The sequence below is a fragment of the Crassostrea angulata genome, chromosome 8, assembly GCF_025612915.1.
Source record: "Crassostrea angulata isolate pt1a10 chromosome 8, ASM2561291v2, whole genome shotgun sequence".
Lineage (NCBI taxonomy): Eukaryota > Metazoa > Mollusca > Bivalvia > Ostreida > Ostreidae > Magallana > Magallana angulata.
The window spans coordinates 59,958,976-59,984,603 of record NC_069118.1 but is presented as its reverse complement, the minus strand read 5'-3'; the positions used below and the strand labels follow the sequence as shown (position 1 = coordinate 59,984,603).

The following is a 25,628-nucleotide window of genomic DNA, read 5'->3' as shown; positions in this document are numbered from 1 at the left end:
AATCAAATCAAAGCAATATTGCTCGTGTAAAACAGAAAGTGAAATTAAGATTTTTCTAGAATTACTAAAAGTTAATTAAAAGCGTAGTTATTGTTGACCCGCTTGGTTTTTTTTTATTCAGTTAGTGCACTTGGATTGCAGTGAGATTTTCTTGTTTGTGCTGAAGACGATGATCGCATCAAAACACTGTTACTGTGAACTCCAGAACTTTCTTCTCGTTTATTTGTCTATGAAAATAAACACACGTCATTAGTTTAGATTGAGTTCGTTTTTGAAATTCTAAAAGTGCGATCGGCAGGCTTTTACAATAATTGTATTTTTTTTCTAAATTTCCACAGCCTGTTAATTTCTTTAATAGACCGTCTATAGATCTAATTTTGGTCCTATGCATAGTTTGTGGGTGTAATCTTCTCTCATTTAGGACCTTCTTTCTACACTGTAATAAATATACATTTTTATGCCTTCTGGGCCCCAAATTAGAAAATGAATTATTTTAATCTTAATCTTAACATACTGTGATATTCTGACAAACACATTTGTTTCTCAAAAGTTGATGAGCTTCAGGTTGCAAATTAAAAATAGTCAGTAGCTTGAAAATTCGCTAGATGTACATGTACCCTAAGAAAGCGATTAAGGATGTTTGGTAATCAACAAATTGACAACCAGATCCGCCTTGAACTTTTAAATATGATTTTTGGGCAATAAACTATATCTTTGTAATGAAAAAAACCCAAAAATGTTCAGTCTTTGAAGATTGAACAATTTTCTTTTTGATTACACTGACAGAGCTCTCCGCCTAAAGGAGGTAAATGTAGCCCAAAAATGGCCACGACCATCCAGACCCCTTAATTCAAAGGATTCATATTCAAAGAAAGTGAGGTGAAGATGGAGGAAAGCAGATGTAAATAATCTCCTCAATATCAAGACTTATATAACGTTCTAGATAGGGGCACGTAACATTAAGTCACCTTGACATTGTGAAGATGTAAGTAAATATCTAGGTCAAAGATATTTTTATTGGAAGCTTTACAGATTACCGAGATAAAAGTTCAAAACAGGGCTCATACGGTATTTTGTTCGTCTTTTATTTATTTTTTTACATTAAAACACAGTAGTTTTTTGTTCGTGTTTTACTGTTTTTTTGTTTTTTTGGGTTGGGTTTTTTGTTTGCTTGTTTGATTTTTTTTTTTTGGGGGGGGGGGGTTGTGTTATTTTTGGGGTTTTTTCACAGCAGTGTAGTAACCTCCAATGATAAAAAGTTGCATCAGTGGTCAAATCCTGACTATTTATGATATGTTTATCATTAACGATCTACCTATATAGTCATTCATCAATGGTGCTATTTCAAAATTACATTATTGTCAAAATCCACTTCCACTTAGAATCATAAAAAATAAGAGCGCAAAAAGGCTCTCTCTCTCTCTCTCTCTCTCTCTCTCTCTCTCTCTCTCTCTCTCTCTCTCTCTCTCTGAGACGGGTTTTTTTTAATGAAAATTGACATGAACATTGAAAAAACCCAAACGAATAAAGGAACGAAGTAATAACAACAAATATTAATACTTTCTTTAAGACCGTGCATAAAAAAGTTGGTGGACGGGGTACCCGGCGCTAGCATTTACTTGGAGATTAAAATAACTTAAACAACTATTTCCTTAGTTTTTTTTAGACCAACAAGTTTGTCAGCTTGCAAGAAATGGTCTAAAGATGCCTTTGCCTGTAAAATTTTCACATTAATAAATGGTATTTGGGTTTTCTTTTTGCAAAAATTTCAATGGTTTATCTTTTTTCTCAAGGGAGTAAGAGTAAATGTCTCAATAATTTCCGAACAGCCCTCGTAAACATGAATAAACTTTTCCAACAAATAATATCAAATTCAGAGAAAAGTCAATAGCTATCACACATGGCCCTATGCACACCACCCGCATATCTCAGGGGAAGACTAAAATCTGAACCGATATGATCCTAATGTCATTAATATTACCATTCCCTTACTCAGCAAAATCCGTGGAAACTACTGCGTCGTAAAGGCCGATTATCGCTCCACTCAGTACATGGTTACTGGGGATCCCGTCAATCGATCAGTCATCCGTTGTTATATATATGCATGACCTCTGCGTCGGTGGACCCACAAAGCTGTGGGAGGAGAGAGGTCAATAAACTCCGAACCCAATCCGTTCCGTACATGTCCGGATATCAGATTGGAGTATTTTGGTACCGATGCTGATATTTGCCACTTTCTGTAAAACTGAGTAATTTATGTTGTTCTTTGATTTTTATCGATGAAGAGGAAATGAGGCAAGAATTATACAAATGATACGACAAAAAATATCCAGATACCGGCGCAGTATTTCATTTTGACATCGTGTTGAAATGGCAAGTTGAAACAACAGCCTTGAACTCCGACTTTTTAAATGAAAATGGACCGATTTTATCTATGATAATCATATGCATTGGCCTGAATTATATTACCTGCTGAATTTATTTTCAGCTATTGCAGGAAAAGCTTTCATAATTGAATTTTTTTTCTTCATTTGGACGCAAAACAGTAAATCGTGTGACATCTGTGATGTGGTTGTACAGTCACGCCCAATGACAAATGTCGATAAACAACTGGTTAAATCATTGCATCCGCATGATGTTCTTTATTTATATCACGCCGATTATTGAAGGCTATTTCATGGAGGAGAATAGGAATACGACAATCTCAGATCAAGGGTAACCAAAATAACGCTAAATAATCAAGGTTTCATCATATAGGGCAATAAATAGAATATATCTATATTGTCTCTTAACTTTCAAGTTTCCGTCACTTTCTGTCGATATTCTGATTAAAAATCAGACACCTCGCATAGACTCAACAGAGTGTCGTTTTATAAAACAAGAATATAGAACAACTCATCTGGAGTTTACCCCCCCCCCCCCCCCCCCCCAAAAAAAAAAAAGGTCAAAGCAAATCACACCTGCAGCGGGTTCATTTGATAATGAACTACTTATGCTAGCCAACATTATATTTAAAATGTAGGTGAGAGGATATCGGTAAGGGAGGTACAATCCGGATCGTTTACCGATTTCCCAATGTGTGCCTACTAAAATGAACAGGAATCAATATTATTATAATAGAAATGCATTTCCTTGCAATGTAAAGAATTACAAATCTGTTCGCGTCAATCAATTTTGCGATAAACAGAATTCTTATTTTAAAAAAAACATGATAAGAATTATTGGAATCATAAGTGAGCGAACCTTTTTGTTGGTGATGCACAATTTATAACGACCCTAAGAGCTGTGAAGAGCTCTCACAAGATAAAGATCGGGATCGGGGTACCAACACTCAATCAAGCCTGCACAATTTAAGTGCCATCGAAACACAAAAATAGCGCAATCTCTAATCATGAAGTCAATGTTATTTTTTTTTAGAAAAAATATAAACGTAACAAGGGATGGGTTTACTACAATCTTTTCAATACTATAATAATAATAAGGGAGTAGTAAATCTGCAAACTAGAGTCTGTTTTGCATTTCTAAGATAAGATAAAATGAATACTCCTGATTATGAACGTTGTGGCATTCAATGTCGTGATCAGATTACGCGAGATTTCCTCTCACTCGAGACTGTAGCGTGATTCTGTACGTGATCACGCACGTGTTCCAAGCATGGCGCCCTTTCTATACCTGCTGAATTTGTTCAAATTCAAAGTCCGAGCCAGCAAAGAGACTTGTCCCTGGTGTTTTTGTCCATTGTTTTGAAGGTCAACGACCCCCGAGCCGCGTGTGTGTTTCAGGGTAGGGGTATGTATACCGTACAAAAGCGACGACGAGAGGTCAAGATGAAGTATGAAAAACGAAGATTTAGGAGTGAAAAATGAAGGAATAAATCATTATGATAGATACACTTAAAGACTGTAGTCTACCTTCCCCTGTCCTCTGGATACTCTCAATATTATCCTTCATTTTTTTACTTTGCGCATTTATAAAATAGGGGGTGAGGGAGGGGGTAGAGGCAGTGATTGCTATAGGGTCGAGGTCCATCAGGGTCATAGAAATCCAACACATGATAAACAAGTTGATGATACCAATTATTCTATTGACCAACTGACTAATGCATGATTATCAAAGAACTGCGGCAATAAAAGTGTTTGGTGTTTCGCACGTTTCGGATTCGGTCACGTGATACATTCATGGGGAAGGGTCGCCGCGGTGACGTTAATTACCTGTTTTTCTGGGAGTAATGTTGATTGACGTGTTTATCGAAACGTCACAAGTCCGCTCTTTCTCGCGAGGAGAAGCCCGCTTTCTAAAATCGGCGTCCTTGAGATGTCTTATCGTTCCAGATTATCAAATTAGTCGTTTTATCTACAGATATAATGTTCTCGAAATTGCCGCCATTTTGTGTGGGTATCTAAACTAAGGGAGGGCTAATCTCCCATTATGCTTGTCAATCTCTGAATAAGCCCGTTATTCACTTGAGAATGGTCGCCATATATTGTTGTATAAATTTACTCACTTATTTTATCAGAAATCATTTCAGAAGTGAGTGCCGAACAAGACAACATAGAAATGAAATTCCTTCTGCTGGGGGTGCTGTTGGTTCTGATTCTGTTACTGGCCCACGTACAAGCAGGTAAGCCCGTGGTGAATTGTTTGCTGTTGTTGAGAGTCCGATCGAGAATATTGTAGTCTTATATATAGGCGCTTCTGCCCTCCCAAAAAAAAAGAAATTAAAGAGAGTTTGATGGTCATGATCGTGGTCATTTTAAGGCTAAATAAATCTCTTTTAGGAAAGAACTCTCTATAATGATGATGGAAAACATACACATTCTAAAGCTAAAATTTATGAAATGTTTCTTGTCTTAATACTAGTAAATAGTTTTAAAATATTGTCTAAATATTCACGGTAGGTCTGATAGATAAATGGGTGACCAACGTCCATAAAGATTGAGTTGAAATATTTAATTTGCAGTGAGAATTATTAATTAACTTAAGTAAAGTAATGTAGTTATAAATTTTTTTCGAAACTTTAATCATTAAAAAGTAAGTTATAAACTATATGACATTGTATACATTTAAGATATAACAAGAAACTATTTCACTATGAATTTCATACGGAATATTATGTAAAAGTCATATTTGACTGTGAAATATGTAAGACTATTTTAACGAAGTAATGGTTTATTGGAAGAAAAAAGCCCAATGAAATAGTGTGACTATTGGTGGGATTTTGCATTAACTGTTCCAACTACTAAGTATAAATAGTATGAGTTTGTGGTAATGATTATTTTGTGATAGATATCCAGAGAGTATACAAAGCATCGAGATGGTTTTCATCGTATCAAATCAACATTTGAAAGTTGAGAAGGGGGGGGGGGGAGGGGGTGGCAAGGGGAGAATATCCATTTATTGTAAATGTACACAATAAAAAAAGATTTTTTTTAAATGATTAAGATAATCAAAATGATGGAAGTGGTAATGACAAATCATTAAAGTACTTCAAATATAACGTCCAGCATACAAGTACGTTTAAGAGGAATCGATGGTCTTGGCCATTTTTAGACTGTATTGATTTCCTTTAAAAGGAGAGCTCCATAAAATAATATAGAAAAATGCCAAAATTTTATTTACCGGGTGGCAGTAAATACAAAATTTGTTGTCGTGTTGTAAATTTTGTATCTACTGCCACCCGGTAAATTCAAAATTTACAGCATGACACAAGGTCGGATCGGATGAATAAAAAATAATACTCACTTTGTATCTTAATCGAAGTTAGCATCTAAATGGCTGTTTAGACAGAAGTCATCGTAACCGTAAATCAGCTTCTTTGACAGTAGCGGCTGTGAAACGTTTAGTGGGGCTGTGTAATCCACACCCCAACCCAGTCAGTTTCTTTTTGGTCAACTACATGACCCCCCCCCTCCCGCCCCACCAATAATTTATCTATCTATATCTATTTAGCATCAGCTACAATCTACAGATACAGTATGAACAGTTCAAAGCGCTTATGTTTTACGACACGTGCTTTTGTATGTCAAGCAATTTGAGCTGGGCTTTTAAAAATTCTATTTTTCTGCAATTTTATCTTACTTAGGGTAAAACAATGCGCTTAATTTCATTTTCAAAAAATAATTTTGCACTTTCTCCAAAAACAATTTCTCTGCAGGATGACAAGACCTTTATATATAAGTACAGTTTTTTTGTCATTGAAAGTGTACATTTTCTGACAGGAAAACCCCAGCTCATATTGTTTTAATGTAATATTAGGTTATCTTAAATTCCTAATTCTGTCTTTTTTCTATGTGTAGATGCCTGCATTGACTTCGTCAGGACGTATCTTGAAGACACAATATACAACATTCCGCTCCCTGAGCTGTGCGCGTGAGTATAATTAATTAAATTACTTCATAAGGATACCGCTCCTCGGGTGTGTGTGTTAATCTGTTTAATGTGAATAAACCTTAAATGTTATCCTCAATAATACAAGTATTCCTATTACCGAATGGACTCCTAATGTTTCACACAAATTGCAAACGATGTGTAGAAAAATATTACCGATATGCTTGAATAGTTGATTGTCATGTTAAACCCCTTTCTTCATTAATAAATGCTCCTCTTTCAATCATTGTCGAGATATAACTCATGACGCAAAAACCTATTAATCTTTCGAATTTGAAAGAAAGTTCTCTCTGAAATAACGCTTTTTAATTTAAAAAGTATGAAGCGAAAACTTATTAATCTCCCGGAAAATTTTGAAAAGATGTTATCTCCGAAAAAACGCTTTTTAAAGATAACCGACGTGTATCGCTAAAACTCGGGACAGAAACACGACTCATTAGATAAACATCATATACCATCGCAAATCATCACATTTAAATAGCTAAATATTTTTTTTACTTAATTGATAAAAACTATTATACATCTTTTAGAACGTACATTTTAACACAGGCGTGTTATATTGATTGAACTTTATTTATTTTACAACGATTGATAACCAAGTTCTACAACTTATATTAATACCTTCGTGGACACGGAGCAATGGGTCATTGATTGGGATTATACTGATACATCCCCAGGCTTCGTCGAGCACCTTTTTTCATCACTAATCTTTACTGGTAATATTGTAAGCGCGACCAGCATAATGATAATAGCTGACATTTTCCACTCTTGCATTGGGTTCCGGTCAAGCGCCACCTATATGAAAATGTAAATTATGGATGTCGCTAGACCGGAAGTTAATGCAAGATATTACCATTGAATCCGCCCCGGCTTATTTGGGACTAGATGCATTAAAACTGTATAAATATTCATGTCTTAATGAAATGATTGGTTTTTTTTATTTTGCAGACAAAGGGAAGCTATTCTGACATTCATCGAGGAACAGGACATCTGTAAGCACCCGAAATACGTGCAGGCGATCTCACGTGTAGTCGACTATCTCGGGATCCTGGAGGTCGGGTGCCGTGTCGTGTACAACGTTGACCCCCTGAACTTGTAGGATGGATCTCATTGGCCAAGATATGTCACGTGCACAGACTGTGATCGCATTTCAATGTTGGACAGTTATTGAACAAACAATATGATTTTTTTATTTACCTTTCGTTCCTTTTTTTTCTTTATTGTCGTTTTTATCTATGTTTTTTTTTATTCTTTGTTTATTGTTAAACATTTATAATATTTTGTGAACATATTTATTGCGAATTGAATTGACGATTTACTTATTTGAATGTCTGAACTATACAATGTGAACTGTTTCGTCTTTATTTTAACTTGATAATTAAGAGATGGCGCAGGTGCGGGTACCAAATTACTGATGAATTTAACAAATAAACAAATAAATATATTTATTACATATTCACCCTGTGTCCTTCAATTTACTTAAAAGTTCATTGGTAGTCATTCGTCTTAGATCGTACGTTTCATTTCCGTTCTGAACAAATCAACATGATTCCGATAAATCAATAGAACTCGAACCCAGGGCCACTCCCTCATTTTGAATTCCACTGAATTGGCTAACATTAGGGTCGACCTGTCGGTATTCCCGACGGTAGTTTCACTGACTGTTGTGTACTGAACGTAAATGCATTCTTTTCAGTGTCCGAATATGATAGGACAACTTGCTGAACAAAGACTAAAATGAGGGAGGGGGCGGGGGTCACCAAGCCATCGCGCAAACGCACAATCACGTTTAAGTTCTTAAGTCTATCGTCGCACCGTTAGACTTATGAACTTAGTATTGAAAAGAAATTTGTAAAAGGTTATCACCACAGTGATGTTATAATGTAGAAATGACGTCAAGATTATTGTCTTATTTTGATAAATTGATGTTTTGTAGCAAAATATGGGTGTTTTCCTATGGTTTTTCAACTGAGAAACATCGAGCGCAGGCTTGCTCAATTACCATATTTTAGTATAATTTGTAAAACTATATATAGAAAAACATATGTTAAAATCGTACTTGAGCAGACCTGCGCTCTATACTTCCAAATGCAAATGTAAAGAAAAAATGATTATATTCTCATTTTTTTGCAAAATTGCGGGAATTTGGTCATGTAAGTGACGTCATAGATAAACAGCAAATGAACAGTGCTGACTAAAATCAAGATTAAAGTGATCCTCTGTACAGTGATTTATGAAGATATGATTTTTATACGACACTATTTAAAAATTGATTGAAATCGGGGGCAGATATTTGATCATACCAATTAAAGTCTTTTACGTAAGCACACAAGTAGTACCCCTGTTTATTGCAGAATTAAAATCTCACAATGCCGTCCTTAAATACAGAACATAAGAGGAAAATAAACAATAAAATTATTTAAAGATATAATTAAAAATAATGTAAAACACATCAAAGTTCATATTTCACCAAATGATTGCAACTATAACAGTCAAACAAGAATATGCCTGACCGAGAAGATTGTGCTGGTTTAGGGTCCACCCGACCAATAAATAATATCTCCCTCACTGAAATAAAACCTCCAAGTCTGCACTAATTTGAACTTGTGGCTCATGTTGAGTTCTGTTAAGGAACAGCCATTTCATTCACTTACTCTAGGAATGTACTAAATTGAGTTGAAGCTATGCCAAGTGTTCAGTCCTTGAAAAGACAGCAATTACACTTTCTTCACCCAGGAACACACTAACTTCGAGCTTTACCCAGTGTTGAGTTCTTTCAGAGACAGCAATAATGTACATTCTTTTTCTCTGGGAAAGGACCAGCTGCAAAAATGAAGCCCTCTTTTTTAAAATTTCTTATCTGATGTTGTCCACTACCCCTCTCAAAGGTAAAGGGCTACCTTACAGCTACGAACGCACTAACTTAAAGCTGTGCCCTGTGTTGAGTTCCTTAGGGGGCAGCCATTTCATCTTCTTCCTCTTCAGACATCGCATGACACACCCCACACAACAACAAGGGTTCCCTACCCCTCCAAAGTTCACCGCCTTCAGCAACGGTTTGAGTAGGCGGGGAAAGCTACTGTCCCAGTGGTCAGTGATTTCCCCGGGGGTGGGGAGGTGGAATGTGAAGTCCGTCCAGCACCGTGACACCTGATACAGCGCAGTCACACTTCGCTTCTTGTCGTTCCAGTTCTGCTCTAATTCCTCCCCCTGATTGTAGTCAACAAAATCCTTGGTGAAACTTCCGACTCGTGCAACATCGGAGGATTCTGGGTCCGACGCCTTGACGTATTTACATGTCTGTAGGGCGACGTACTCGTCGTACACTCTCCTGATCGGGGACACCCACAGATAAGAGTGGTTCGTATCCAGGACCAGTATGAGGCGGGAACCAGTATCCATGTTCCTGCTAGACCACCAGTCAAGCAGAGTTTGAAAGCTTAGGGACTGTCCATCTGAAATTTGAAGAAGGTAATATAGAATTACATGAGAATGCTTTGAATAAACAGTGTATTGTAGCTAGCCTTTACATGCCTTTACATATTTGGATGTAAAAGTGATCAACATGCACTATAATTTTAAACTATGATCATAATATATGTTATTATTCATTAGACAAATACTTTACTAAATACTATATATATTCATGGCAGAATTTTGTCAAGTGGTAAGGAGTAAAACCATTTGACAGTTCCCTGATGCAGTCACAAAAGAATTGTTTTCTCTTTATTCTGCCACGTCAGAATAAAAGTAAACAAGATGTAATTATAATCGGGGCCATTATAAAGTCTCCCAAATGAACGAGGCAATCATTGGGAGTAGGGATGATTCACATTGGTCAAACTTTCGGACAAAAAGATTTAGAACTTGATTATTTTTATTTCTGAAGTTTCATGATGTTCCCCAGTGGTCCTTTACTATACATCAGGTGAACCAACATGACCCAAGGAACAAGAATATATATAGTTTAGTGGTGGGGATCTTAACCGTTTACAGGATATTCGGGCACTTCCTGTTTGAAGGGGGTCAGGACCACCCCCGGGGCCCATGACCTACATACCATTTGATGCCCCTTGACACAAGGAACAAGAATATATATAGTTTAGGGGTGGAAATCTTTACGGTTTTCAAGATATTTGGGCACTTCCTGTTTGAAGGGGGTCAGGACCACCCCAGGGCCCATGACCTACATACCATTTGATGCCCCTTGACACAAGGAACAAGAATATATATGGTTTAGGGGTCAGGATTCTAATATTTTCTGAGATATATGGTCATTTCCAATTCCTGGGGGTGGGGATGACCCCAGGGGTCAGATCTAATAAACCCTATATATTGCCTGTAAGTCAATATATGATTCTGAAAACCCTATATCATTATCTTTGTCCATTTTCATGTTATAACCATTTATAATAGAGTCTACAGTTTTTCCCATAAGGTTCAATGTTAGACACCACGACCTTTTGACCCCAAGAAAAGTGGTTGTCCAACCCAAAATGAGATAAATCATCAGACCTATCGTATCCTAGAGATTGGTACAATTCTGTTCAGCAATCTCTGAGAAATGCGACGGACAAGTTCATCATCATCATCATCATCATCATCATCATCATCATCATCATCATCATCATCAGAAGAAGAAGAAGAAGAAGAAGAAGAAGAAGAAGAAGAAGAAGAACCGTACAAAACATTAAGTTTCCAAACTTCGTTTGGGAGACTTAAAAATATAAATATTTTTTTTTTTTTTAAAAGCTACACATCTGATATCAAATCAATACACTGTACAAATGTTAGCAGTGTTAAAAAAAAAATCTTAAACTCTTTAAAAGCCAAGAGTCATAACTCCGCAGAACAGAACTTAAAACAACACACACTTAACATGACAAACATGTGGGGAAAAAGTCTAATAAATAAAGGGATAATTACCCTGCTGAATATAAATCCATTAGATTTCAGTTACCGCTACACTGTAAATAAAACTTGATCAATATTGAATGTTGCTGTTCTATTTTGATCAATATTGACAATCAATATTCTGCACAAATACCTGTTAAGGCCCAGTCCCCAGTATCATACGTGTCCCCTGAGAAATACAAGACATAGGTATCAAACTTTGGACCATCACTGGTGCGGCGGTCAAAGAAGGCCTTGATTTTTGTTTCTATGTTGTCTGGAGATATCCCACTGGTCGAATAGTCACATCCGTAGCTGTCAATCATGTGATAAGAAAAGAACTGATTCATCTTGTTCAGAGAGGAAGTGGCTCTAGAACCGATATCCTGGACCAGGGCACCAGAAAGAAGGGTAGCACCAGTGTTCCTTCTACTTCCAAAGAAAGAAATTGTGTCATAATAATTTTAATGCGAGTTCTAAAGACAAATACATATATATTTTAATTGATTTAAATTATGGAGAAAAAAGTTCAAGTCTATTGTAAAACAAAATCCTACACGAAGACAAACTTCTATAAACATGATAAAGTATAAAAATAAGTGAAATCTGTTAAAAAAAAATTATTAAAATGAATAAACTGGTCTCACCTCTGGCCAGTGTTTGGGGCGATGATGGCATACCCTGTAACAGTGCCCCCTAAAGAGGCCCCCAGCTCCCAGAAAAGACTGAGGGTCAGGCACTCAATGGGCAGCAGAATGGAAATGAGGCTCAAGCTGTATGCCGTCCTTGTGGTCCATCCTATCCCCATCAGAGTTACTGTCGTTACCACGGTGATACAGATTAATCGCTGCGAGATCAAGCTGAAATGTCGAACACCTTTGGAGGCCATGATTTGATTCATGTTTTTGTTGTCATCAGGAAGACTTGCAAATGTTAAGTTACACTCGGTGATTCTGTTCATCAGTTTCCAACATGTGACAAAGGACAGAAAATGAAAGCTCAGCCAGAGGACAGCAAATACAACAAACAGTGGCACAACAATGAACCACTCTTTGTGATTGGCCGACAATCGACCAACAATTCCTCCTGTTAATAAATTGAGTATGAATATAAAAAAGATTGTTACATGTCTCCAAAACTTTGACACTCGGAAGAACGATTCCCATCTTTCCAATGTGGACAACCCTGAGAAGTATAAATCAATGACAGGTTCGAAGGAATGCCTCCCAATGAAGCAAGCCAATCCAAACAGATTCACTGAAATACTCAAATCCTTGTAAAACACAAACACAGCTAGACACAGGAGTCCGACGAAGTTTAACAGACCAAGGTAAGACTTGAGTCGAATGGCCACTAGATTACAGAACACGGCACACACCATCAGGGAGATAGCGACCGCGTCATTCCCGGTGATCAGGGTGGAGATAATAAGCCCCGTCCCCTCAAGAACCTCAGTCTGTGAGTAAAGCGATGGACGGTGTTCATACAGCCGTAATGCACGCTGTAGAACGGTCCAGAAACAGTGAACGCACAGCGAGGTTATAAAAAGAATATTCATCACTTCCTGCGGCATCATGTACTGGATCTCCTTCTCCTCGGAGAAAACGATAATTCCCAGAATGCATCCCAGCCAGATGTGGAACAACGCGCGCCCCACATAGGGGTAGTGGAAGTAGAACTGCAGGGCACAGGCCAGACCAAATACCAGCAGACCGACCAATGAGATGACGAGGATGGCCGAGTTCTCAGTCACCTGCCACTGTGTGTACAGCCCCAGCCCCAGGGCGACCACCATAATCAGGGTGGACAGGAATGACAGGTACTCCAGGTGCTTGGCCTTGGGGGTGAGTCCTTGGACGGTGACCATGGTGTGTGCTCTGTGTGAGGAGCACTGAAAAAAGAATCTCCAAAATCAGGTCATGATTTCACGGTTCAATTAGTAAGGTCTTTCTTGTCAAGTTCAGAGGTTATGGGTTTTCTTCTTCCATTTTTAGATGAATCTCTAAAAACAAATGAAAAAGACAATAGTTTATCTTACTATCTTAAATCAAGTACGAACAACTGACAATACAATATACAAAATAAATACTGTGATTTTTATTAATAATATTTGTTAACTTAACATTTATTTTTTTTTTTTGGGGGGGGGGGGGGGGGGATACAGCTAAATTTATTCTAAATTCACATTCATACAAAGCTTATATCTTTTATTGAGGAAACAATTAAGGATACCCATTAATAAATATGTACATGTATTTAATGTAGATATAATTTTGATGACTCATTAATAGACACAGCTATAAAGAAAGCTGCAAGGTCTTGTTAAAGAATAAAAATTCATAGGTTCTACAGATGAAATCTTTTGTCTTACATGTATTGTATATCAAAATCAGAATCATACTAATGCTGGCCAATATAGCTCTGATTTTCTTTGAAAAATGTTGACAAAACCCTACTTTTCCTCAGAATTTTTACAATAAGATACTGTACACAGGGTTATTTTTTCCGGAGTCCGGTCAAGTCGTACACAGACCAACTCGTATACAGGTCAACTCGTATACAAAAATTTCCGCATAAACAACAAAAAATCAGCTCGTATACTAAAATTCCCGGTGTGTTTAACCGAAAGTCAACTCGTATACAAAAATTTCATATGCCTATATAATTTATGTCAAATATTAATGTGATAATAAATATAACAAATGCTGCACGCCAGTCATGAGTCAAATATTCTTACAACAGATGATGTATTTAAGAAAATATTATATAATATGTTACAACAAAAGATGACTTTCATTGTCTAGAACGGTGATTAGTATAGGTTAACGTTAATGACTCAAAAATACCTTGTATACAAGCTGACTTTTGGTGTTTTATGCGGAAATGTTTGTATACGAGTTGACCTGTATACGAGTTGGTCTGTGTACGACTTGACTGTAAATCTTTTTTCCCTATGATTTTATCACCCTTATATACTTGCAAACGGTTTTGCCTCGTCATGAGTTCGCCTTGACAAAGTTAGAAATATATACTTTTTTCTAATTAACAACAGTTATTTTAACATTGTTTGAAATCTGCCTTTTGCTGACAATGAGGGCTAAAGAAGCAAAAATAAACGTGGAGGCAAATATATAGGGATGGGACGATCCACCGATGCACCGGTGCATCGCGGTATTTATTTTGACGATATTTGGATCGATACATACAACGATACCTTACCGAACTTTTTTTTATTTTTCAAAAATATCCGAGCTTCATATATCGGCTATTTTTAGTCCGCGCGCCTAATATGAAAGTGCAAAGATGGCAGAAAACCTCGTTAAGTTGTCAAAACTGTTAGGAAGCTAAATATGGAGTGTGGAAAACTTTTGGAGAACTTGTTTATGAAAAACTAGTGTACACGAGACTAATGTAATTTGTAAATTGTGCAAAGCTCATTATGAATATAACAAAATAACTTTGGACATGCGGTAATACATCGGCAGGTTGAATAAATTTTAAACTTTTATCCATGTTTTCATTTAATTGCAATGTATCGTGATATGTATCGTATCGCATCTCATGTATCGTGATATGTACCGAATCGGCTCAGTACAGTATCGTCCCAGCCCTACAAATATACATGTACCCCGGCATATGGTAGTTCATGTTATTTTGCCATTTTTAATAAAATGTTAGATAGTAGGCTAAGCTATTATCCTACAGTATTCCATTCAAGATCAGTACCTGTTATGTTAAGTTTTAAATCCCATAACTTGAGCTTTTGCAAACTTTGACAACAAACTGCATCACAGACAAATAAAGTTTTTTTCGGTCTTTGAAAAGCCTCATTGCCAGGATAACGTCAGAACCGGCGCCATTACGAAACCTGGAAATTCACCGCCTCCAACTGGAGGCGACATTCTCGCCTCTATTTGAAATATTTACGAGTTGAATCAAATGTTTCACTTACAAGTAATTAATGAAACAATAACTTAAATGTGCAATAATATATATCGCTTTTATGGGTCCTTACATTCCATAAAAAGGCTGTTGAACCCATTCTATCGAACTGTTGAGATTTGTTTTGATTACGTGCATTTTTTAAATTTAGTGAATAATAGGTTAACAACACTATTGTTTATCATTGTGATTATCAAAAAATATTAATTCATATTTGAAGCCGTACTATTGAGTTTAAATATATTTAGGTAGCTAATCACAGTTTCGTATAAAATCCAGGAGGGGTGGGGGGGAGGTTTCTCTGGGGAAAAGCATGATGGGTAGAGATTTTCCTGCTATTTTTATGCGGTATACATGAAAATTAATTTTTAAAATTTTCAATTGCATAATTTAGTTGTTTATCTTTCGAATACATGAAAAAAGTATGTAGAAAAATTTTGAAAACTAATTTTGTGAGACTCTTAATAAAGGGAGGTAACTCCAAAAACATCCGGATTTTACACATGCAGAATTTCATGAATTTTTTAGCGGGTAACATAGCTCTTTAAAAAGCTGGCGAATGTACACTGAAAATACAATGTACTACAAAATGATGCCTAAGGACTTGTTCTTGAAAATGTACAGAAATTAAAATGGCTGATTTGGTTGCATTCTGCTTTTAGAGGGAGCCTAAAATGCATGGGTGTACTGCATTAACCATTTAGAGGCATCCTTTTGTCTATTTTCCGCATGTTTTGAGTGCCAAATAAATTCTAGCATTAAGTTACATGTGTATTATTCTTAAATATTTAAAAGATTTACGCTTTATCTTTCTATTGATATATAGATATATATGCAACATATTTTTATAATTTATTTTTATAGGGATCAGTTTTGCTTGCCCCTCATCTGAAAACGTCCTTATAACGTTACATATAAAACTGTTTTGCACCCATATCTATTTAAAATCGAGCCTAACATACCGCTTCCAGTTGACAAGGGTTAATTTCCAGTTTTCGTAATGGTGCGGTTTCTACGTTTTCCTGGCATGTAAAATATCAATATTGTTAAAAAAGCCCCAGAACTTAAGATATTCGGACTACACGGTTACACATTCTTGCATCAAGATCCATACTGGGAAGCAAAATGTGGTTTGTCCCAATAACTATCACTTCATGTAATATATTACACCATCATGAAGCTACTTTTACCAGGAACCCTCGATGTCCCCTCCTTGTATATTGATATCCTAACACTGCGCTAAGAACAAAAATCTATCCTCAGTGTCCTCTTAGACTTACACACGCGTGTTGCGAGTCAGAAATATCTGATGTCTTCCTGGCTTTTATACATAAACTTTTTAAAACAATAATTATAAATTTATTTCATTGACAAACTATGATCAGAGACACTAAAGAAACCAAAAAACTATGTTGTTTGTTATCCTCATTTTAGTTAACATATGTTTTAAAAAGTTTATGTATTAGAGTAATCAGTGCGAAGTTGAAATTTCGTGACATCAGCTGATGGCTATCGAGCCTTGGAACGAAATTCAAAGTTTGCATGAATTTTAGTTGATAGCATTATCAATGCGTTGGATTTAAACTTTAGGACGAAATGTATAGTGAGAAATATCACATTTGAACTCAATGTTACACGCAAACAGGTAGGCATATCCGATTTATGTGGCAAATTGAAGCCTGAATCGATGAGGGGGTCAAAATGGCGTTGCACACCTTGTGTATTTATATATAGTAGGGGTAGAATTTTTCGATATATGACTTATTTAGCGACTGATTGATAAAAATTCAGGTGCCTGTGCTAGATTGAGGTCTACAATGCACCACAGGCAATCTTATCAATAAATAATACCTAGCGTCAAAATAAGTAAAACCCAGCTAGGTATTATTTATTGATACGATTGCCGACTCCTGTGAATGCACGTACATGTAGCTTACGTGAATAAAATGTGTTGTGCTTTTTTACGCTTTATCGTGGATCAAGATCTTAGGAAAACAAAGGAAGCTTTAGACAATATTTACATGTATGTAACTGTTACCTGATATCTTACTCCATTTTAGTAGAAATCAAACAAATCGCAAAACACTGACATGTGTCTGGACCGAGTTCGTCCACCTCGTCGCTATGAGGAAGTGTATATGGGAGACCGAGCCCGAACTTATTTTGTAGGGTGTCAGGTCAAATCGTACACAGATCCCCTCGTACACAGACCGTCAGATACATGAACACCGACAGTCAACTTTACACAAGACATACATAAACAGGGACGTATATAATAGTATAGTTCCTGACAAACAGCCGACAATCCATATATAAAAATGGTCAAATGATATGAATCAAAACTGCATACGTCCACATTGGTCCAAGACCACAGGTGATTGTTGACCCCCCCCCCCCCTCCTGATCCAATATTATAGAACAGCCCAGGGGGGTTAGTCCAATATTAATAAAAAAAATAATTTAAAACTGTTACAAATTATATCCAAATGAAGAAACTAAACTTTAAACAAACAATAACTACAAAAACAAGGATTTTTTTTTCGATGGTCGTGGCCTTTTTTTTTTATACTATTTTAATCTTCTAAATAAGAAGAACTCTGTATGTATAAAGAGATAGGAATATGATAAAATTTTAAAGCTAAATTATTTGAATTTTTTTTTCTTTATAAAATGTCAGGTTATGATTAAAACTATAATGTCAAAGTTCAAGGCCAACCTGATGGTTAGTTTATTGACCACCAAGCCTCTTTAACTTTTAATATATTTATCTAATGAAAAATGTAATGAACGATAGGGCAGCCATACATCATGGTATGATCTGTTACTTGTCGACTAAAGAAATGCGTTGCCCTTTTTTATCTTCTTCTTAAAAATTGGTTGTCCAGAAAAGCTGAAACTTGTGATAAATTATCATCTCCTAGGGTCATGTACATTCAGGTTTGTGAAAATCATGATCCCTGGGGTTAGGATGAGATCCCCGGGGGTAGGGTGAGATCCCCGGGGGTATGATGAGATCCCCGAGGATAGGGTGGTCCCAGGGGTAGGATGAGATCCCCGTGGGTAGGGTGAGATCCCCGGGGATAAGGTGAGACTAAATCGGGGGTTAAAATTTTATTTGAAAATAAACAGTGAAAACTTTTAACAAATTTTCTTCCCAAAAAATGAAACAATAAAATGGGCTTGATGTTTACTGGTATATAAAAAAAATCTTTTTAAACAGGACCTAAAATACAATACATTATCGTCCTTACATTTTGTAATTGATAGCATGTTCGTTAATGATAAAATTATATCATTAGTGGTCAACATCCTGACCACTAATGCAACATTATATCATTAGTGGACGTTGTATCATTAGAGGTTGCTACAGGGCTTTCTTGCTGGTAGATACATAGGTGAAAACTCTAGATTATTGTATGACATTATGCACTATTGTAAGGAATATAATAATCCTGGTCTTATTCTTCTGGTCGATTTTGAAAAAGCATTTGATTCTATCTCTTGGAAATTTATTTACAAAGTATTGCATTTTTTTAATTTTGGTGAGAATTTTATAAAGTGGATAAAGATTTTGTTTAAAGAGCCTAAATTATGTGTTATTCAAAATGGTATTTTTTCTGATTTTTTTCATATGGGACGAGGTTGTAGACAAGGGGACCCAATTTCACCATACTTGTTCTTACTTTGCGCAGAAATAATGGGTATAATGATTAGAAATAATAATCTAATTAAGGGAATTGTTATTGAAGATAAGGAATACAAATTATTACAATATGCTGATGATACAGTCTTATTCATGGATGGGTCAGAGGACTCCATCAGGTCAACTTTATCTTTAGTCAACCAGTATTCCAAATTTTCTGGATTGAAACCAAACTATGATAGAACACAATGTATAAAGATTGGATCTACTGCTTATACTGGCAATAATTTATATGAAAAATACAAAAACCTTATGTGGTCACAGGAACCATTTACAGTCTTAGGTGTTACATATTGCATAGACTTAGATACAAATACTATGTTTGATTTAAATTTTTTACCAAAAATTGAATCAGTTAAGAAATTAATATCATCATGGTCAAGAAGGATTTTAACTACTGCAGGCCGCATAACAGTAGTGAAGACTTTGCTTATACCCAAATTCAGTCATTTATTGATGACTCTGCCAAGCCCATCTAAAGAAAAACTCAAAGAAATTGAGAATTTATTGTTTAATTATATATGGAATAACAAAACAGCAAGGGTAGCTAAAAACATTATATGCCAAAGTCATGAGAATGACATGTCTTGACTCTTTTTGTAAAAGTTTAAAAATCACATGGATTCGCAGATATTTTGATAATTCCTGTAGTTCACAATGGAAGGATTTAATAAAGGATTTAATTCCAGATATAAGTTATCTAGCTATATATGGTGTAGATTTTTATAGAAAGTTTAAGAAAGATGTCAAGAATGCTTTTTGGATTGATGTTTTCTCAGCTTTATCAGACTTGAGGCTATGCATTGATAATCTGACATCTGTTTTAAGTCCAGTATGGTATAATCAAGATATATGTATAAACAACAAAAGTGTTTGTTATAGATCATGGTTAAAAAAGGGTATTCAGTTTGTTTTTGATTTTTACAATACGGACGGAACCTTGCTAGGATATCATGAATTTTGTACAAAGTTTGACTTAAAAACACCTTTTACATTATTTTTTGGAGTAATTGATTGTATTAGAAAATTACATTTGAATTATGACTATGATAATATTCAAAGAAGTCAACCTTTTTTCCCAAAATTCTTACAATTGATTACAAAAAGCAAACAAGGTGGTAGAGATTTCTATGATGTTTTTATTAATCAGAAGTACAGAAAGCCAAAAAGTGAAATCAAATGGGAAAATATTTTAAACTTAAATGTTGACAACTCCTGGTGGAAAAAACAAAATATTTTGTTTTTTTAAGATAACCAATGATATACAATTAAGGTGGTTCAATTATAGAATTATACATAGAATCTTAGCAACGAATACATTCTTATGTAAAATTGGCATTACCAATACAAATTTATGTAGTTTTTGTAAGTTATATCCAGAAACACTGTGTCATCTTTTCTGGGAATGTGAATTTGTTGAAAATATTTGGGAAAATGCATTGATTTGGTTCAAAGAACAGTTTGGAATAGATATATCTCTAAACAAAGTTGATGTTTTGTTAGGAAAATACTATAAGTATTACAATATATTCAATTTAATAATATGCATAATTAAAAAACATATTTATAGAAGTAGGAGCAAGAATTGTAAACCCTCATTTGAAAGGGTCAAAGAGGAAATTGTTTATTACTTTCACTGTGAGAAACATATTTATAAAAAAAATGGTGACGTGGAAAGTTTTAATAAGCGATGGAACCTGATAATGTTTTAAGAAAAAGGATATTTATTTTTTATGCAGTTGCAGATGATGTAATACAATTATCTATTGCAAAATCAATATTAACGTAAAATTATAGTTGTCTACATATTTTCATATGCATGTGTTTGGATGAATGATGTATAAATGTTAAAGAGAAAAACCTCTCACGAAAGTGTACAAGTTTATATATTTATAAATAACTGTATGTAACTTAGTACTTGGTGATCACAGGGCCCCAACCCTGGCACCAATTATATTGCTTTATATTAAGTGATGGGACAATAAAAGGTTGAAAAAAAAAGAAAAAAAAAAAGAAAATTCGTAATTATATAGTTGATGGAGACGGGATATGAGGTTCTGCACCTGGAAAAACAGGTGTTTACGAGAAAACTGATGTGTCTTTTAATAAGAAGACAATTAATTGAATCCGCGCTTTATACTTGATATCGATAGCTAGTGGTCCGGGTGGGTCTGTTTCTCCAATATCCGTAGCTTCGAGTTTTATTATTGGATAATTATATATGTCTGCTTTAGGATGATTGCCTTCCTCTGGTGTTAAGACAATGGACCCACGCGAAAGTCTCATAACGTAGGTCGTTATCTCACAACTCCCTACAATTGAAAAGCAAATCTTTCAAGCATGTCCACCATATGGTCGGGTCATCTATATTACGTGTAGCGAATACTGTAAATCAATTTTTATCTGCGACTTTATTTCGCAAACAACGAGTCATAAATGTTTACTGTAATGTCGACGTGGTTTCGCGATAGAGGAAGAATGAATATGTAATCTTAAAAAGGGAAATACAGGAAGCATGGCAGGACTTGTTCATTCCGAGAAATAGAGCCATTTTAACAACAGGGCTGCGTTCAAGATTGCAGTTGCTAGCCTAGCGGCTGGGTCGTAGATATCTAGGTCTGTAGAACGGACCGCTAGGTTAGCCGTTAGGTCTCAGATTTGAAGTTGGAAATATTCAACTAAAGACTAATTACATCGACATAATTTGTTTATTTCAAGCGGTAATATACATGTTAAAATTCATAATAACTTAAGGGATGAACAAAATATCACTAAGTAATTAAATTTCATATTTGTGACAAAGTGGTAACTAAGGTGGCCATCTTGAAATTGATGCTTAGCATAAAATATTTAGGCTACGAATATCTACGTAGCGACCAGGCTAGCTTACAGTTAAACTACGTAGCCCTACGTAACAGCTACGATCTTGAACGCAGCCCAATTGTGACTTTGGGTAGATATGAATTTGGGCAGTTATGTCAAACAGCAATATCACGTGAACATGTCTGTTGCACTGTCGGCCATTATATTATGACCAATTGATGTATTTTTTCAAATCAACTAACAAGATTTCTTCAACTACAGTAATGGTCCTATGTAACGTGTGCATATTTTTGGGAGTTGATTTTAATAAACTCTCCCATGCAGTTACTATGGCAAACCGAAAGTAAAACAGTGTTAGGACGTAAGGACAAATAATCACCGCTGACAAAACGTAGTACTTGAAAATAATCGATAAATTCTAATTTTTATTTGATGTAATGTATTCAGAAGCACTGTTTCTCAAGGAAATTGATATGAAATACATTATTATAGTCATATTTTAAATGTGTTTCTCATTGTAAAATTAGTACATAGACTATTATGTTGTCTATGTGTTTGCCATCTTAAGATTGTAAAAAGAAATTGTCTATCGAATGTCGATATATGCGTGTTTGGCGAACTTGTAAGCTATGACATTAAACTCTGTTTGAAGATATCCAAAATTCTAAATTATTTTGAAATTGATTTGTACTTATTTCATCAATCATCTGTTCTAAACCTAAGCAAGACAGCTACACTCTTTTATTTACAATCCAAGTTTATCCATAAAATTAAATATTAATTGAACGGCAATTTCTACTAATATTTTGTATTGATAGGGTCATTGGCCACGAATTTACGTATACTTATACGAATAAACGTATCATAATATTAAAAATAATCTTCAAAAATATGTACAAAATATAACCTAATGAATAAATTTAAAATAACTACCAAAATTAACCCCCCCCCCCCCCCCCCCCGTCCCCTTTTCTTTATTCTTATGTGCAAAGGGGAAAGGGTGTCTCTCATTGTTTACTTTCTTTTAGAATACAATTACTTTCATTTTTGACAAGTGTTCAAACTTTCTTAAATTCCCTTTTGATAAAGATTGTTTTTGCTAATTAGGTGCTGATCCAGAACGGTAATACCTGGGAGGTGTACAGTCGGAATAGGTGGGTCATTGGTGATTCATTTCAAACTTTGATTTAACCAATCATCGACTACGATATGACTATTTAAGGTGGATTAACACACCTGGAAAAAGTCACTCGAATGAACAGTAATTTATTTGATTATGAAAGATATAATGATAAATTGGGGATAAAAATATTCAATTCAGTAAGTAACAACAAAATCCCCTGCAGGATTCGAACTCGGAATGTATGGATGACAACTCCGACACTTTATCCATTCGGCTATGGAGTAAATTACATGTTGCCGGCGATAAAATCCTTTCAATAGATAATTTGTGCAGTTAAAGAACTGTGAACGTTAACGCCCGTTTCCCGCCTACATTTTGCATCCAAATATTTCTGAATTTCTGTCAGACATTCAAAAACAGATTTATCTACTAAAAAGTGTGATCAAATCCGAATTGATTTATATCAAAATAAAATTTGTAGTCAAATTAATAATTTTTAAACAATAGTTTTCCTTACGGGTGGTCTAAAAAATTCCATCGAAATCGGTCTCTATGAGTGAGGAAAATATACTTTTAGCGGCCGATGAAAATATTATTCAGCTGCCGATGTGCATAAAAACTTAATAATCACGTTGACGTTAGATATTAAAGTAAAATTTCATTTTAATTCATATCTGTTAATTATTTTTCGAAAATTTACAAAGCAAAATTCTTTTTTGGAATGTATTCCGGTCTGTAGACATATGCCCCCCCCCCCCCCCCCCCCCCCCCCCCGTGAAACAACAAACCCTTTTAAATATGCTAAATAACAATGTATAAAACCCCTCAAAAGGAGTTTTTGTTTCACGGGGGGGGGGGGGGGGGTGTTTTAAAAACATTTCCGTTTTCCGTTATTTTCTATCATGAAATAAGCTATTTTAACCCAAAATACAATGTTATCTCTCTTTGTTTGACCAAATCATTTATATTTAATGAAAATATACATGAATGTTTACATTATTATAAAAAAATAACTTTAATTAGACAATTTTCAAAAAAATGACTTTTAGTTAGGCGGTAGACAATGCTATCGCTCGCAGTCCTTTAAGAGAACTAGCATAACCATTCGATATTTATATATGTCAACATGTACAGTCTGTTCCAAACTGTTTATGCATCGGATTTTGTTTAATCACTTAAATCTTTCGATATCTTTAAATACCCATTTGATCAAATGATTTTCATTCACTAGTATGAAAATTCGAAGATTTTACTTCGAAACCCCCCCCCCCCTTTCTTCACTCTTTTCCTTAAATTTGCACAGGCACGTAGCATCGTTTTTGATAGGGGGGGGGGGGGGGCAAAAACAAAAAAAGGCAACTTCTCTAAATCATGAAAATCCTAATCCGGGGGGGGGGGGGGGGGGGGGGGCATAGCGTACCTACATGTAAAACTTCATATAACATCAATTTCACTGTTATTTTCCTTCTTTTCCATTCTATTTTTTACCTGCTCCCAAACAAATAAAGTGGGGGGCCAATTCCATGTTATTTTACTTTTTTATATGTAAATAAAAAAAAAATGTCTGCTGCGAAAAAAAGTGGCGGGCCCAGCCCCCCCCCCCCCCCCCCCCCCGATGCTACGTGCCTGTTGCAGGTTTAAGTACAAAATCTAAGAGGATTTCGTATTCCAAACGATATGAAGGTACCCTGATGATAATTCAAAAGAAAGATCAGATCTAGATCTCTGCCGAGAACATCCGAATGAAGAAATGATGCCGAAACAGAATGTCAATGTGTATGACCAATGACATTTGTTTGTGTTTTGAAATAAACGCATACTCTTCTAACCAGTGAAAATTGAAATAAAAATGGACCATGTTATTGTGTGAATTTACTTTCGAACATGAAAAAATAATTACATATAAACACATTGTTGAAATTAGAATACAATAAATACATCTATTTACACTTTAACTTATACATGTAAAAAATAAATATATTGTACACAATTCATATACATGTAACTTTCTATTAAAGAAACATCTATGTACAAGTTGAGAAGTACATGTACTCACATATATTACTAAATATATCGGTGATATATAAATGATATATGTAACGATTATCACTGTCCAATATCCGGACTTGTACTGTCCAATAATAAACTTATTGCAACTGGACGAATACACAGAAGACGATTTCCTCTACAATTTGTAGCTGACAATTGGAATTCTACAATTTGTAGTTGACAATTGGACTTTTGGAATTCTACAATTTGTAGCTGACAATTGGAATTCTACAATTTGTAGTTGACAATTGGAATATACAATTTGTAGTTGACAATTGGAATTTTACAATTTGTAGTTGACAATTAGAATTTGTAGTTGGCAATTGGACTTTTTTAATTTGTAGTTGACAATTGGACTTTTGGAATTTTACAATTTGTAGTTGACAATTGGAATTTTACAATTTGTAGCTGACAATTGGAATTTTACAATTTGTAGTTGACATTTGGAATTTTACAATTTGTAGTTGACAATTAGAATTTGTAGTTGGCAATTGGACTTTTTTAATTTGTAGTTGACAATTGGAATTTTGAAATTCTACAATTTGTAGCTGACAATTGGAATTTTACAATTTGTAGCTGACAATTGGACTTTTGGAATTCTACAATTTGTAGCTGACAATTGGAATTCTACAATTTGTAGCTGACAATTGGAATTTTACAATTTGTAGTTGACAATTGGAATTTTACAATTTGTAGTTGACAATTAGA

The 25,628-nt window shown here is 35.1% G+C and overlaps 1 protein-coding gene across 3 annotated transcripts; it reads right to left on the bottom strand.

The window, feature by feature from the left end:
- Nucleotides 1-8,718: 8,718 nt before the first annotated feature.
- LOC128160525 (transmembrane protein 168-like) lies at nt 8,719-17,371 on the bottom strand. 3 transcript variants are annotated; one of them, XM_052823855.1, is made up of 4 exons: nt 17,261-17,371; nt 11,928-13,282; nt 11,435-11,712; nt 8,719-9,842 (listed from the first exon to the last, which is right to left on the bottom strand). In XM_052823855.1, the coding sequence occupies exons 2-4, from the start codon at nt 13,145-13,147 to the stop codon at nt 9,295-9,297; spliced, it is 2,046 nt and encodes a 681-aa protein (XP_052679815.1). In that variant the 5' UTR covers nt 13,148-13,282; nt 17,261-17,371; the 3' UTR covers nt 8,719-9,294. The 3 variants fall into 3 exon arrangements, with proteins under 3 accessions (XP_052679815.1, XP_052679817.1, XP_052679816.1); XM_052823857.1 differs by having other exon boundaries at nt 11,435-11,709; XM_052823856.1 differs by having other exon boundaries at nt 17,273-17,332.
- Nucleotides 17,372-25,628: the final 8,257 nt, after the last annotated feature.